Here is a 14,672-nt window from a genome sequence, read left to right on the forward strand (position 1 = left end):
TTTTTTTTTTTTTTTTTTGCATGCCGCCTACCAGACCATTCCTTAAAGGATAAAATAAAATGATAAAATGTTGTGTAAGACAGAGAGGCTTTCTCAGCACGGGTTTTCTCTCATGACTTTTGAAAATGAGAATTGAAAGCAGTTGAGGTGCAAGTGTGGATTGTGGACATGGCTCTCACTAGAGCATGGGGACGTTCCCCTCCAGCCCCCTGCCCTGGCACAGACCCCTGAAGAGGGAAGGGACCTACCCTGCTCGAGCTTTGACCCGTTTCTCGCAGTTGTTGAAAACTGAGGCATGAAATGCAGATTTATGACTTTTTAAAAAAATACTTTGTGGATTCCCAAGTCGATTATGTTCCCATCACTTACATCGCCTTTAAAACTCAAGTGATGCTTTAAAAGACAAAAATAAAAAATCGGAATCTGGTGCACACAGAGGCCTAACGTGGTCATCCTGACAGCATTGAGTCAAAGTGGGGGAAGCGCCTGGTGCCCCTGCTCCATTCCTGTTACGTCAGCAGACAACAAGGCTCCTCTGCACGTAACTTTTGGGAAAGCAAAGCCATAGCGATTCCCCTTCGACGCGTGTTATTTCACTTTTTTGCATAAAATGAGAAGTCGAGGAAAATGTCTTTGGAGAGGGAACCCCTTCACGCTGGACAGGCCTTTGCTTTCATCCCTTTTGACAACGGCACGGCTTTCATTTCTCCCAGGAGTCTCGGTGCCAAGGAAACGTCACCCGTGCTTTGCCAGGCAGCCCGCCACACGCCTGCTCCGCCCACCCACCGCTCCTCTGCCCTTACCTTTTTTTTTTTTTTGGATAAATTCTTGGGAATCTCTTTTACTTCTAAAACAGTTTGAAACTGTCATGTGAGAGCCAATGCTGTTTATATATCAGTTCTGTGTCACTTAAGTTACAAAAAAAATTTTTTTTTTAACTTAAAACCGGGGCGCCTAAGCGGCTCAGCTGGTTAAGTGTCTGACTCTTGGTTTCAGCTCAGGTCGTGATCTCACAGTTCATGGGTTCGAGCTCCATGTCGCTCTGTGCTGGCATCGCAGAGTTTGCCTGGGATTCTCTCTCTACTTTTTTCTGCCCTTCCACCATGTATGCTGTCTCCGTCTCTCTCAAAATAACAAGAAAAAAATTAAAACCAGCGTTGAGTGTAGAAACCACACTACCATGTCTGACAACACTCGTTTCTGCGTGAGGCTTTTTCTGCCAAGAACCATAAGAATTCTTGAAATCATTTGCACCGTCTTTTACTGATCTTTAGAGTCTCCTTGCTTCAACATGTTCTGGGCTCCCCATTGTCAGGCTCTTAAAAGTCGCATGCTTCCACTGGCCCTAAATCGATGCAGATGTGTGGTGTTGAGTTGCCTTTGGGTCCCATCCATCTGTAGAAGCTGGGTGAGGACAGAGGCCACTCTGTACTGTCCCCAGAGCTCCAACTGGGAAATCTCAGACATGGGGCGGCTGTTGTCTGCCATCTAGACTGTTCTCCTTAATTGGCTTGTCACATTGGGCCTTAAGATTCTTTAAGCTATATATAGATATAGATATATGTTGTTGTAAACTCCCCAGGGGCACTGTAATTTTCTGAGTGTAGGCTCTGCCTTGTCTTTCCATCCAGCACCACTGGGTCCTGTCTCAGCCCTCTCATTGTATGGGGATTCATCAGTTACAGCCCACTCTTACAAATTCAGCAGTGTTAGGCATGTGTTTGCTGGCAGGATAGCAAGGCGAAAGATGTGGTCCACAGCCACTCTGGGGGCCATCGTGTGCGTCTTACGCCCAGAGAAACGGAGATCTAACAGTCTTACATAGCGCAAGATCATGTCGATACGGGATGGAGGAGTCAGGACTCCATGTGCAATCTTTGTAAAGTCAAATCTTACATTAGCAAAGAAATCAAGCTTGAATTTGAACTAGACAAATCTAATGAATTTAGACCCAGCTGAAAGACAAAAATGGTTCTAGAAGACCTGAATATCTTCAGATATGTACTGTCAAAGAAACTGATAGATAGAAAACTATTTGCACATGTAAATTCAGAGGCTGTTAGTCATTCCTGAATTCTGAGATCATAAATGTTAAGGCCACACATTGCACAGTAAAGGGCGTGGGCTCTGTGTAAGACAGATGGGGGTGATATGTTTGGCCCTCCACATACCAATATGGTGCCTTGGCCAAATTACTCTGAACCTCGGTTTTATCAGCTGTAAGTAGCGGATAATAATGGTCTCTGCCTCACAGGATTTTTGTGATAATTAAAATTGGATACTTTGTGGAATGTACCTAAAATACTTGAGCAAATGTGCTGCGTGCAATTTTCAATCATGTTAACAATTATTTAATATCTTAATTGTTATTTCTAATGGCCACTGCCTTCCTAATCATGATGAAAGGGACTCCTAGCCATCAAGTTATACAAGCCAAATTCCTCAGAGTCCAACTCTCTGGGACTTTATGGGGGGGCAGGGGGGTGACTTAAGACATGGAGATTGGCCCCGTGGAAGGACAAAGTGTCTGTACGAAGGTAATAACAGAACAGTAGCTATTTATTTAGTAACTCCCTCAAAGCTAGGCATTGTGCTTAGCATGCATTTTCTCTCTTCCTCCCAACATTTCTGCTAAGTAGATATCATGATTATTTCCAGTTCAGAAGCTGAGACTTAGTCTGCTTGAGGACTTGTCCCTGGCCACACGGATCCGAAGCAACAGAGCTGGGATTTAGACCCCGGTTCTTCCTGGAGCAGAGGCCCGCACTGGCTCCATTATATCCCTTGGCATCTAGCACAGGAACTGTGGAGAGGTGACCACAGAGTTGTTATACAACTTGAGTGGTGGGGCTTTAGGGTCTCCAGGTAGAGGGAGAAATCAAAGGTGTTCCTAAAGTTTCAAGACCAGGTGATTGGGAGAGTAAGAGACAAGAACTGGGAGCCAAGTGAAGAAGGAAGACGGTGGATATCACAGATGCACTGGGTTAAACATCCTTGAACTTGTCCAGCAGAGGTTGGGGATGTGTGGCATGGACCTGGGTTAGTAACTAAGCTGTCACCTGATGGCTTGTTCTGTAGATTCAGCTTCCAACTGACTCTCACTCTCTCTTTCTCTGTCTCTCTCCCACACACACATACACACACACACACACACACACACACAAAACCAAAATAGTCGCTGCAACATATATACTGATACACATATATAGTAGTCCCCCTTTATCTGTGGGGACATGTTCCCAAATGCCCCGTGGATGCCTCAAATCACAGATAGTATGGAACCCCACGTAGAGTATGTTTTTTCCTATGCATACATACCTATGATAACATTTCATTCGTGTATTAGGCAAAGTACACGATTAACAGTAACTAATAAAACCAATCACAGCAATATGCTGTGATAAAAGTTACCTGTCTGTGGTCTTTCTTCTCTCTCAAAGCATCCTATCACTCACACGTCTTGTGATACTGTGAGATGATAAAAGCCTACGAGATGAGATGAAGTGAGGTGGGTGGTATAGATGCTATGACGTAGCATTAGGCAACTACTGACCTTCACAGGGAGGAGGGTGGTCTGCTTTGGGACTGCAGTTGACCCCAGGTGACCAGAACTGTGGAAAGCAACCCATAGGTAAGGAGGGAGGGGTTACTGTGCACAGTATGCACAGCCTCCACCCATTCACTCATGCCTTTATCGAGAGCCCCCGGTCCATATCCCTGGTTCCCTGGTGCAAATGGTACCAGTGTGTGGAGGACACAAGCTGTGTGACCCCAGGGGAAGGACAGGTCCCCAGGGCCCATGGACCGCTCCCAGCTCTGGCTCCTTACCCTTCTACTTTGTGACATTGGGCGTTACCTCCTCTGGACAACAGGGATAATAATAGTAACTACCCTGCAGGATTTTTGTAAGTATTAAATAAGTCAGTATTTATCAAATACTTAGAGTTGGCACCCAACAAGTGCTAAGAGTTTATTAAATAAAAAAGATGATAGAGATTCGATTTAGCAGGGGATGGCATCCCTGAAGAGATGACCAGGAACCAAAATCCAGATGATGAGTAGCAGTTAATCTGACGAGCAAGGGATTGACCCACCATCCAGGCAGAGGCAGCAGCATGTTGAAAGGCCCTGTGGCCACGATGGAGTAGCAAGGACACACAAGGCTAAAAGAAGACTGTTGAGGCAGAGCCGAGAGGAAGGGGAAGATCACGCCAGATTCAGCTGCAGATAACACGAGGGGCTGGGTCATGGAAGGTCGTGTAGACCATTTAACTTTTTTTTTTATAAACCCAAAATGTTATTTTGTCATTTACAGTTTTTTTTTTAATTTACATCCACGTTAGCATATAGTATAACAATGATTTCAGGAGTAGATTCCTTAATGCCCCTCACCCATGTAGCCCGCACCCCCCGCCCCCCGCCCCCCGCAACCCTTCCTGCAACCCTCTGTTTGTTCTCCACATTTAAGAGTCTTTTATGTTTTTGTCCCCCTCACTGTTTTTATATTATTTTTACTTCCCTTCCCTTATGTTCATCCGTTTTGTATCTTAAAGTCCTCATATGAGTGAAGTCATATGATATTTGTCNTTTTTTTAATTTACATCCACGTTAGCATATAGTATAACAATGATTTCAGGAGTAGATTCCTTAATGCCCCTCACCCATGTAGCCCGCACCCCCCGCCCCCCGCAACCCTTCCTGCAACCCGTTTGTTCTCCACATTTAAGAGTCTTTTATGTTTTTGTCCCCCTCACTGTTTTTATATTATTTTTACTTCCCTTCCCTTATGTTCATCCGTTTTGTATCTTAAAGTCCTCATATGAGTGAAGTCATATGATATTTGTCTTTCTCTAACTGACCAATTTTGCTTAGCATGATACCCTCTAGTTCCATCCATGTAGTTGCAAATGACAGGATTTCAATCATTCTTTATGCCGAATAATACTGCATTGTATATATAAACCACATCTTCTTTATCCATTCATCTATTGATGGACATTTGGGCTCTTTCCATACTTTGGCTATTGTCAATAATGCTGCTATAAACATTGGGGTGCATGTGTCCCTTTGAAACAGCGCACCTGTATCTGTTGGATAAATACCTAGTAGTGCAATTGCTGGGTCATAGGATAGTTCTACTTTTAACTTTTTAAGGAATAATCTCCATACTGTTTTCCAGAAGGACTGCACCAGTTTGCATTCCCAGCAGCAGTGCAAAAGAGACCCTCTTTCTCCGCATCCTCGCCAGCATCTGTTGTTGCCTGAGTTGCTAACGTTAGCCATTCTGATAGGCGTGTGGTGGTATCCCATTGTGGTTTTGACTTGTATTTCCCTGATGAGGAGTGATGTTGAGCATCGTTTCATGTGTCTGTTGGCCATCTGGATGTCTTCTTTGGAGAAGTGTCTGTTCCTGTCTTTAGCCCATTTCCTCACTGGATTATTTTTTTGGGGGTGGGGGTGGTGTTAAGTTTGATAAGTTCTTTATAGATTTTGGGTACTAACTCTTCATCTGATATGCCATTTGCACATATCTTCTCCCATTCTGTCAGTTGCTTTTTAGTTTTGTTGATTGTTTCCTTCGCTGTGCAAAAGCTTTTTATTTTGATGAGGTCCCTAAATAGTTCATTTTTGCTTTTGTTTCCCTTGCCTCTGGAGACATGTTGAGTAAGAAGTTGCTGTGGCCAAGGTCAAAGATGTTCTTGCCTGCTTTCTCCTCGAGGATTTTGATGGCTTCCTGCCTTACACTTAGGTCTTTCATCCATTTTGAGTTGATTTTTGTGTATGGCTTAAGAAAGTGGTCCAGGTTCATTTTTCTGCATGTCACTGTCCCGTTTTCCTGACCATCTAACTTTTATTTTTTTTCCTCTGAGTAATGGGAAGCTGTTAGAGGGTTTTAGGAGGATATGTATTCAGTGTGCTAAGCCAAAGAAGCCAGATACAAATGGGTACTTAACGGCACGTCTCCATTTCTCTAGTCTGTAATAGAACAGGGCTCTGTCACCATGACAACCACGCTCAGAGTAGTGGCCCTCTCTGGCCGGGGGTGCAGTCCCTGCAGAAGGAGGGGGACCCCCTGGAGTGCTGGAAGTGTGCAGTGTCTTGGTGGTGGCTGTGGTTACCCAGCATACGCTGCACTGTAAACTTAAGGAGAATGTACTTTATGCTGTTAACTGTATGAGGGCACATGAGTGGACCCCCTGTGGATCCCGACCCAGTTTGTAAGCTGTTTCTGTCACCCGGGAAAGAAATAACTTCGGCTTGGCTAGGGGTGGGGGTGACTGTATTGTTACAGTTGAGAGGATGGACCCGCAGGACTTGGTGATCAGTCAGGGAGAGAGGGTGCAGGGACCAGGGGGCTGGTTGCATTCACGGAGATTCTGAAAGCAGTATTTTGTCATTACCAAGAACACAGCTCGCCGGGGGGGAGTCCAGGCCCCTCCACCTCCCAGCTGTGTGACCTCATGGCAGTTGACCTGGCCTGGCTCACTCTCCTCTGTCAACTGGAAACAGCCATGTCTCCTTTCATATGGTTATTTCAAGGCTTAAATGAGCTAATTCATACCACGTGCTTAGGGGTGCCTGCTCACGGTCTGCTCTTAGCAACTGTTAGCTGTTACTTAGTGGGAGCTGCTTTGGGAATGAGGAGCATGAGTTAAGTCTTAGGTGTGTTGGCTGCTCAGTCTGTTAATCTTGCAGAAGGAGAGGCCAGCAGGCAGCTGGTTATAGGGTCCCAAATGCTCAAGGAAAGATCACCACTAAGTCAGGCATGTTGGTTGGGAGGAGGGAGGGCAGCAAGGGACTCTCAGGACCTGGGGGCTGGGGAGGAGGGCGAGCCTAGGCCGAAGGAGAAAGCCAGGGGCGGCCTGTCCCAGGGCTGGGAGGACCAGATGTCTCAGAGCAGGGGATGGCATCAGCAGTGTCCAGAGCTGCTGAGAATTGCGGCCCGATGAGGCAGGCACCACTCCTCATGCCTTCACTGCCTGGCCGCCTGCACCCCTGTCCTGTCCCCAGGCCCTGGGCAGTGTCACCAGAGCCCCTGCTGCCCCCCAGCTCACCGCCGCTCCGAGTGGCCCCGGACGGGCAGAGCGGGTGTGCCCGGAGGGACCTTCGGCGTTTTCTCACAGTTGACGTCCTCCCCGCCACCCCAGCCCCGTGCATCGCTCTTGCTTAAGTGTGTGGGAACATGAGGAGGGAGCTCTCAGCAGCGGTGCTGGATTCCCCTTTTCCAGACCATTTGTTGTACTCTGTGGCCTCGGGCACCTCACTTCTCTAGGCCTCCTCCTGCTTATCAGAAAAGTGAAAGCTGGACGCAGATAATCCCTTTTAGTATTTTGTCCGAAACGCACTGCCCTGAGATGTCGCTGCTCCAGCTGGGTTTCTTACACTGAGCTGTGCGCCCCGACCTTCCCTGCAGTATGTTTACTTACTGATAAGGAACGTAAGACGTGCCGTAGTAAGACGGGCAGACGTGTGAGGATGTGTGCGGGAGCGGAAGGGCTGCAGGAGGCTGGAAAGGAAGGGACTCTGGGTCCCAGGGAGGCCATCAGAGTATGGGGAGCACTGGCTATGGCCCTCTTAACCTCTCCGTGCCAGCCCCTGTCAGGAGCGTCACTCTTGTCGCTGACCCGCCCCTCCCTGACCTCGCCCCGTCCCCGCAGCCAGCCCAGCACTCTGCGGGACCACCGCTCCCGCCAGCAGTTCTGACCTCCAGGGCCCCCCCTTCTCGACTCCGTCTGCGGCCCTGCTCGTTGACACCCTACCCACGGCTTGCTGTTCCGGCAGCACAGGAGTCCTTTCCAGTGCGTCCTCTGCAGGGTCCGTTCTAGCGTCGCCCGATGTCCCGTAGTAGAAGCTGTCCTGAAATCAGACTCCCAAACCCCGTGCTCCGCGGTGCCAGGGATGTGTCACGGAGCAAACAAAGACGCCTGCCCTTAGATTCTAGCACGAGAAACAGAATGAATGATATGTTAGGAGCCAGTGAAATGTGTGGCAGGAGAGAAAGTAGAATCAAGGCGTTGGGGTTTTGAGTAGGGTGGGTGGGGCAGGCCTCATGCAAATGGTGACAGCTGAGGAGAGACTGGAAGTGGCGAGAGATTAGCCATGTGGGTACTTGAAGGAAGAACATCCCTGGCAGAAGGGAAAGTCACTGCAAAGGCCCTGAGGCACAAGTACTCTGGTGTGTTCAGGAACAGCAGAGGGGCCTGGGGGGAGCAGAGTGAGCTAGGAGGAATGTGCTAAGAGGTAAGTGGGAAGCAACTATCCTGTCGCCTAGTTCACGGGCTTCAGCTCTTCTGCATGAAAGCAGCACCAGCATTTTGAGCAGAGAAGAGACATGATCTGACTTACGGTTTTAAAATTCTCTCTGTTGAGAAGAGTCTGTAAGGGGGACAAATTGAGAAGTAGGACAGCAGTTCAGAGGCGTTACCCCCCGTAGGAGGCGAGTGAGCTGGGCATGGGCTGGAGCACAGTGCATTTGAGGAGCCACCCGGCGCCTGAAGGATGGAGCCGCCAGGAGCTGAGTTGGAGGCGGCCGCAGTGGAGGCTGAGATGCAGGGAGAAGGCCAGGTTGGGTCTCAGAGGCCAGATATTGGGGCACGGTGCGGGGAGGGGGGCAGGAGAGCCGCTGGCCTGCGATTCCGGAAGGAGGGCTGAGCTAAGGACAGAACGCGAGCGTCACAGGCTCACGGAGGCTGTGTAAGGCCCGGGCGCTGGCTGGGGTCCCGAGCACAAGGGCAGAAGGAGGAAGGGGCCCTGCGTGGAGTTGGGTGGGCTGCAGCATTACGGGCTCAGGAAGCCCCTGCAGCGAACCAGGGACCGAGGCGGGGAGGGCCTTAGGGAACTGGGTCCTGGCAGCCAGGCACAGCGGGTGACCGAGGTAGAGAGAGGGGCCGTGCGCCCAGCATCATGCTCGTCCTGGGAGAGGACTCGGCCCTGCGACATCTTGGTGCTGGGAGGTGCGACAGGAAGGAGGAGCAGGAGAGGCGGGCAGGGGCTGCCTTTTCACGTCGTGCGGGGAAGGGACACAAGGGAGCGGGGGCGGGGGTGCTGAAAGGCACGGAGCACATGGGGAGGTGTGGAGGGCCCCACACACTGTGCGCCAGTGCGCACGCAGCGGCTCTCCCCAGCATGGAGGAGGGACCCCGTGCAGGGGACGCGCGGTCTCCAGGGACCGGCCGTCCGCAGTAACAGGTGCAGCTGCGCCTCGGGGAACTGGCACGGCGTCCCTTCGGGATGTGACTGTCCTCAGTGACAGGAGGCCGCAAGGGGGGTGACCCGCGGGAGCCCCGAGCCTGGAGCGCCGTCCGTCCGGGGTGGGACGTGCAGGGTGTGGCACGCCTGGGAAGGGGCCAGCGCAGAGCCGCGTGTGAGAACAGCCGGGCGGTCGGGGGCTGCCTACCTGAGGGAAGGATGAAGGAGTCGGGGGCGTGGGCTGTAGCTTTGCAGGGGAGAGGGCAGCCCGGGGAGGACACTCTGGCTCCAGGGGTGAGAGCCTGAGGTGGGTGAGGACGCGCCCATGCGGAAGNGCAGTGGCAGTGAGGTGATGGGCCAGGCTACCTGAGCAGGTCAACTCGCAGCTGGCGGCCGGTTAGGGACGGAGACGCTGGCTCAGAAGCTCCAGAGAGGATCAAGGAGAGTCGTTCGTGCAAATTGAGGGGGTTGTGCCGAATTTCAGGAGTCATCGGGTCGTCTCATTTGAAGACCTGGTCTTCCTCAGAGTTGTGACATTGGCCGGAACCCCATCGCACTTAAACAAGAGAACACTTGTTTCCCAGGACCGTAGACATGGTGTTCTCTCTCCAGTACCAGTGACAGCCAGTTCATCCTACCTGTGCTACAGTCACTGCATTCAACATGGCCAGGTGTGGGCGTTGACGTTTTTAGAAGGTGAAAACATCTCATTTTTTTACGTTTCCAGTTGCCGTAGGGCCTGTGTCTTCTCTTCTGAAATGGTAGTGCTGGATCTGTTTTCTGAGGTGGCTCCAGGGGACTCCACTNCTCCCTCTCTGTGCCCAGCAGAGGAGGATGGACAGGCGCCCGGACCCAGCCCTTCCTGCAGACGTGTGTCATCTGCCTGCCGTCCTGAGGAAAGCCCTGGTGGCGTGGCAGCCGTGACTGTGGGTCCACCTGTGTCGTCAGGGCAGTGTTAGCAAACCCACATAACCGCAGGTCCAGGGCCCAGATGTTCTGTCAGCTTGATGGAAGTTATTCTCATCTCCTCTTTGGCACCTGTTTCTGACTCCCAGCTGGTGCTGAACGGGGAGAAAAGAGCCGTATCGTTTATTGAAAGCCTCAAAACCCCCGGCTGAGCTTTCCTATAAGCACCATGCACGACTCCGTGACTCTGGTGCTGCCCGCCCCTGTTTTAATAGGACACGTGCAACAATCCAGGGCTCCTGGTGCATCCTGAGCACGATGCCCCTTACGCGCCTCTTGTCCTGCCTTGCTTCATTTCCTGAAGAAATCACCGCACTCCTTTCCTTTGGGCCTGCACACCTCCACGGTGTCTCAGAACGGACTTCCTAACACGTGGAGTTCATGGCTCCCACTCGCGACATAGCATTCTGTATAATCATGACCGGTCTGGCGTCTGCTTATTCAGCCTCCTCACCTTGGAACAGATTTCAAGGCTTTTGGGAAGTTAGTTTTGGGGGCACCTGGGTGGCTTAGTCGGTTCAGCATCCCAACTTTGGCTCCGGTCATGATCTCACGGTTCGTGAGCCCACGTCGGGCTCTGTGCTGACAGCTCAGAGCCTAGAGCCTACTTTGGATTTTGTGTGTTTCTCTCTCAAAAATAAACAAACCTTTGAAAAAAAATTTTTAAGAAAATTTTTGTAATTATGGTCACCCGCCAACCCCCTTACACGTTACCCTCAGTGATCCTGAACTATTTGTGCAAGTGCACATAACCTTTTGGACACTGTTGACCTGAAGCACTGCGCCCCCACCCCCCATGTGTTTTTCTTCAAGCAAACGTCTTTGTACTCATTCTCCAGGAAAGAAGCTCCCACCGTGAAGTCTGCCCAGGCTCTCGCCCCATGACATGACATGTTGTGTGGCAGTCGTTAACACTGTACTTTGTAAAAAGTCCCCGGGAAGCAGACGCTGTGTCCTTACATTTTCATTCTGTAGAACTTAGCCTGAGCCTCAGGTGAATGGACAGAAGGAGATGTGGGTTCAGCAGCTCCACCCCAGGCTGCTTGGTGATGGGCAGTGGTAAGAGGGTTTTGTGTCTCAGGGAGCACAGGAAAGCTTTGCCAGGGTCTCTGATGTTGGGTAAGGAACTTTGTCTTCGAGCCTCCGTTTCCTCGTCTGTAGAGTGTGAGCCTGCAGACCCTTCCCACTGCTGACGTCCTCTGCCTTTCTGCTGTATTGCCGATCGCCCACAAGTTCTGCAGTTGAACACTGGTTTGTTGTTTGGCTCTGCCCCTCTCTCCCCTCCTGCCCTCTCTGGTGTTAGTACCAAAGTACGAGGACAAACAGACACAGGGCTACAGTTCCCTTTGTAGCCTGGATGCCACGCCTGTTGGAACACTTTCACGAGCTCAGCCACAAGGGACCATGAGAAGGGATGGGGGCGCCTGGGTGGCCCAGTTGGATAAGCGTCTGACTCCGGATTTTGGCTCAGGTCGTGACCTCCCGGTTCCTGTGATCCAGCCCTGTGTCGGGCTCTGTGCTGACAGCACAGAGCCTGCTTGGGCTTCTCTCTCCTCTCTCTCCCCCAAAATAAACTGTCCTTGAAAGAAAAGTGGGATATAGACAAATGCAGGGCTGGACAAGTTTATTTTTTATATTTGTTCTCTTTGGCATGCTGTTGTAGTGTGCAGTTCTGTGTTGGCCCACATATAGATTTGGATAACCACTCTAAGCGTGGGGCATTGAAACACATTAAGGAAGTGTACAGCCTACACAGCCAATTAAAACTGCACCCCACCATGCATCATAAGACCCATCCTATACATTGTTGCCGCTAAAGTGTGAGAAAGTACAAGAGGTAGGCATCATCTCATTTGTTGCATACCATGTGGGAATAGGTATTTTATCTCTTTTACCCAGAAGAACAGAGACCATGTGAAGGTATGGAAAAGGCCAGGACATTGGGGCCTGAGACTATCTATTCAGACCTGATGCCACCGCGTACTGGGCACCATCACGCAAACCAGAAGGACCAACCTTTCTGAGCTTCTGGTTCTTCCAGCATAGAATCAGAGAAGTTTGCTGTGAGGATTTCCTAATAACAGACCCGTACCTCTTCTGTGTGCGGCTTGTGGGAACCAATGGAAATGGCCAGCGATTCAGAATAACCATCCCGGTGAGCTCTACCTGGAGGGAAAAGCAGATTCGCTCTTTGAAATCTAACTTCCATATCTGGAGTCCATGAGCCGTCGACACCCTCCCCATGGGGCAAATCACTGGGAGTCACTGAAGCTGGAGTGCTGGGGGACGGGGCTCAGCTCAGCTTTGTCAGCAGTAGGCTCTGCCTTGTAAGTAGAGTGGAAGGTTCTGGGCTGAAATCTTAAATCAGTACAGCTTTTTTGGTGAAGACACAAATGCAGAGACAACATTTTATAAAGCACAGTTGATGCCCTTTTTGTTTCACTCACTTAAGACCCTTCCCTAGCAGTCCCTAATCCTTCACAACCAAGGGTTCAAATGAAGATCTTGTGACAGAGGAAGTTTTGTCTCTCTCAGCCCTCTCCTTGACTTGTTATACACACACACACGCAGACACGTAACGTAAATGTTATTTTATGTGATGATTTTATGTCAGCATGGAGAAAAGCAGGAGCTCTTGAAATCCACCCCAAATTCAAATTCACCCTGACTACTGACCTGTCCTGTTTATTGTGGAGGCTAATTAAGCCTAGAGGAGTCAGTTAATCCCCTTTTCTTCCATTATTTTTCAGTAGATACCCTGGGTTTTATAGGGAGACTTGAGTACTTCATTGGAAAACTATACTTTTTTAGACTGTGGTCACTTTTCCAGGCTGATTGTGGTCACTTTTCCAGACTGCCCCTCGTCTTTCATGGGTCTGTGAGTTGTAATGGGCTGCTGGCAGTGCAAATGAATCTTGTCTACGGGCATGAGCTGAGTCCTGCCTGGTGGAGGAAATGCCTCAACTCCATAGAAAAGCCCATTTTTTGGATCATTTGCCGGTTCTTCTCCATATTCCCAATCTATCCATGTGTCAGTTCTCCTTGGAACCATTATAGCATCTCAGTTAAATAAAATGAACTATTAAGAGAAGAATGATTTTTAAAAAATGATCTTTTAACAACTTTTAGCAAGAAACTTCTACGTCAATGTAGATAAACCTGGTTCTGTCTGAGGTTGTCTTTGAGTAGAGAACAGAAACACCACAACCACCCCTGCAGTGAGCCCCTGTCCCCCCACAGCCTGTCTTCACGCCCACCATCACCCAGACCCGTTCTACAGTTGACAGCATTTGCAGCGCACGTTTGTTGAAAAGTTTGAGATGGAATTAGAATTTAGAACAAATTGCCAAGAATTGCTATTACCAAGGGGATTGAGAAGGCAGTGATAATAACAAACAGCAAGTTGACTGTAAAATTTGTGCATTTGAGGCCTTTCTCCTCAACCGTGAAGTAAGAGAAAGCCTTTCAGGGTAAGGTGGCGTGGTCGGAGGGCATTGTCGGGCACCTACAGCGCACTCAGCTGCCCTGCTCACTCGCTGTGCTGCTGATAACCTTAGAGTTCTCAGCTGGTTTTTAAGAGTGTACCGGTGGTCACAAAACTGCTTTGGGCTAGAGACTCAAGTTGACTAGTCCTGGGCAGAATTCTTGAGGCGACAGCACATACAGCAGTGAAACACTTGTGTCTACAGACCCGTGGGGACAATAGCAGGGACGGGGATCCCAGGGAAGGATCACATTCTGGAGACCTTCCGCTTTGAGAATGCGTGCAGCTGAAAGCTCGGTAATAGGGAGAATCCTGTGTCCTATCGTATCTATACTGTAAATAAAAACGTGCCAATCATCGTCTCTATGGCAGTGAACTCCTGTCCATGCATGTCCTTCTATACATCGAGGAGTGTACTTCTAGGATAAATTCCCAAATTAGTTTTTAATTTTAAGTAACCTAAATCTTGATTGAGTTCCCAGAAATTATTTTACTTAGGATTAGAAAGTCAGCATGCACGTAGCCTCAATTATTTTGAGTGAAGAATAAGATCTTTGTAATTCTTTGCCTCCTTTAATTTCAAGCTGAATAAATAAATAAAAGGAAGTATTTCCTTTTTTTATTTGAAAGGACTACTTTATTTTTTTTTTAACATCATGAAGAAAGATTTTAATGTACATTATAGTATATACTTCAGTTAGGCAGACACAATCATAAGATAAAAACACCACTTAAAATGTTGCTTTAAAGGGCAGTTTGCTGTGTCCAGGCCTGATAATCCATTAGTACACGTTGGTTCAGCTGTACCAGTTATAAAAATATTGATATAGGTCCATAGTGGTTGAATAGTTACTGCCCCAAGCCTATTGAGTACCTAAAGGAAGTATTTTCTTATGTTGACTTTTGTACTTCGTGCTTTACACTGAGGTCAGGGACTAGGTCTTAATCCTCTCTGCTCCCCCAGCATCTTGCACGTGCCTGGTAGACAGTAAGCACTCAATAAATGTGGGAGGAGAATGAAGAACCGAAGCGA

General features: G+C 49.2%; 2 protein-coding genes across 5 annotated transcripts in view; one reads left to right on the top strand and one right to left on the bottom strand.

Annotated features, from left to right (window-relative positions):
• The window catches only part of MCPH1 (microcephalin 1), a 266,985-nt gene that overhangs the window by 234,961 nt on the left and 17,352 nt on the right, over nt 1–14,672 (top strand). The window lies entirely within an intron of this gene.
• LOC144223520 (uncharacterized) lies at nt 8,356–9,965 on the bottom strand. 4 transcript variants are annotated; one of them, XR_013332719.1, is made up of 3 exons: nt 9,828–9,965; nt 9,556–9,745; nt 8,356–9,397 (listed from the first exon to the last, which is right to left on the bottom strand). XR_013332719.1 is itself a non-coding variant. In XM_077754242.1 (3 exons), the coding sequence occupies exons 2-3, from the start codon at nt 9,678–9,680 to the stop codon at nt 8,832–8,834; spliced, it is 630 nt and encodes a 209-aa protein (XP_077610368.1). In that variant the 5' UTR covers nt 9,681–9,745; nt 9,828–9,965; the 3' UTR covers nt 8,356–8,831. The 4 variants fall into 4 exon arrangements, 3 of the variants coding, with proteins under 3 accessions (XP_077610368.1, XP_077610366.1, XP_077610367.1); XM_077754242.1 differs by having other exon boundaries at nt 8,356–9,336; XM_077754240.1 differs by having other exon boundaries at nt 8,356–9,393.

The sequence above is a fragment of the Crocuta crocuta genome, unplaced genomic scaffold (genome assembly GCF_008692635.1).
Source record: "Crocuta crocuta isolate KB4526 unplaced genomic scaffold, BGI_CrCroc_1.0 scaffold1635, whole genome shotgun sequence".
Lineage (NCBI taxonomy): Eukaryota > Metazoa > Chordata > Mammalia > Carnivora > Hyaenidae > Crocuta > Crocuta crocuta.

Bases quoted from the DNA above. Each gene is read 5' to 3' on its own strand.
- LOC144223520 (XM_077754240.1), bottom strand. From the start codon at position 9,680: ATGACTCCTGAAATTCGGCACAACCCCCTCAATTTGCACGAACGACTC. The intron at 9,394-9,555 runs GTAGCCTGGCCC...TCCCTCAGGTAG, and splicing joins CTGCGAGTTGACCTGCTCAG to GCAGCCCCCGACCGCCCGGC.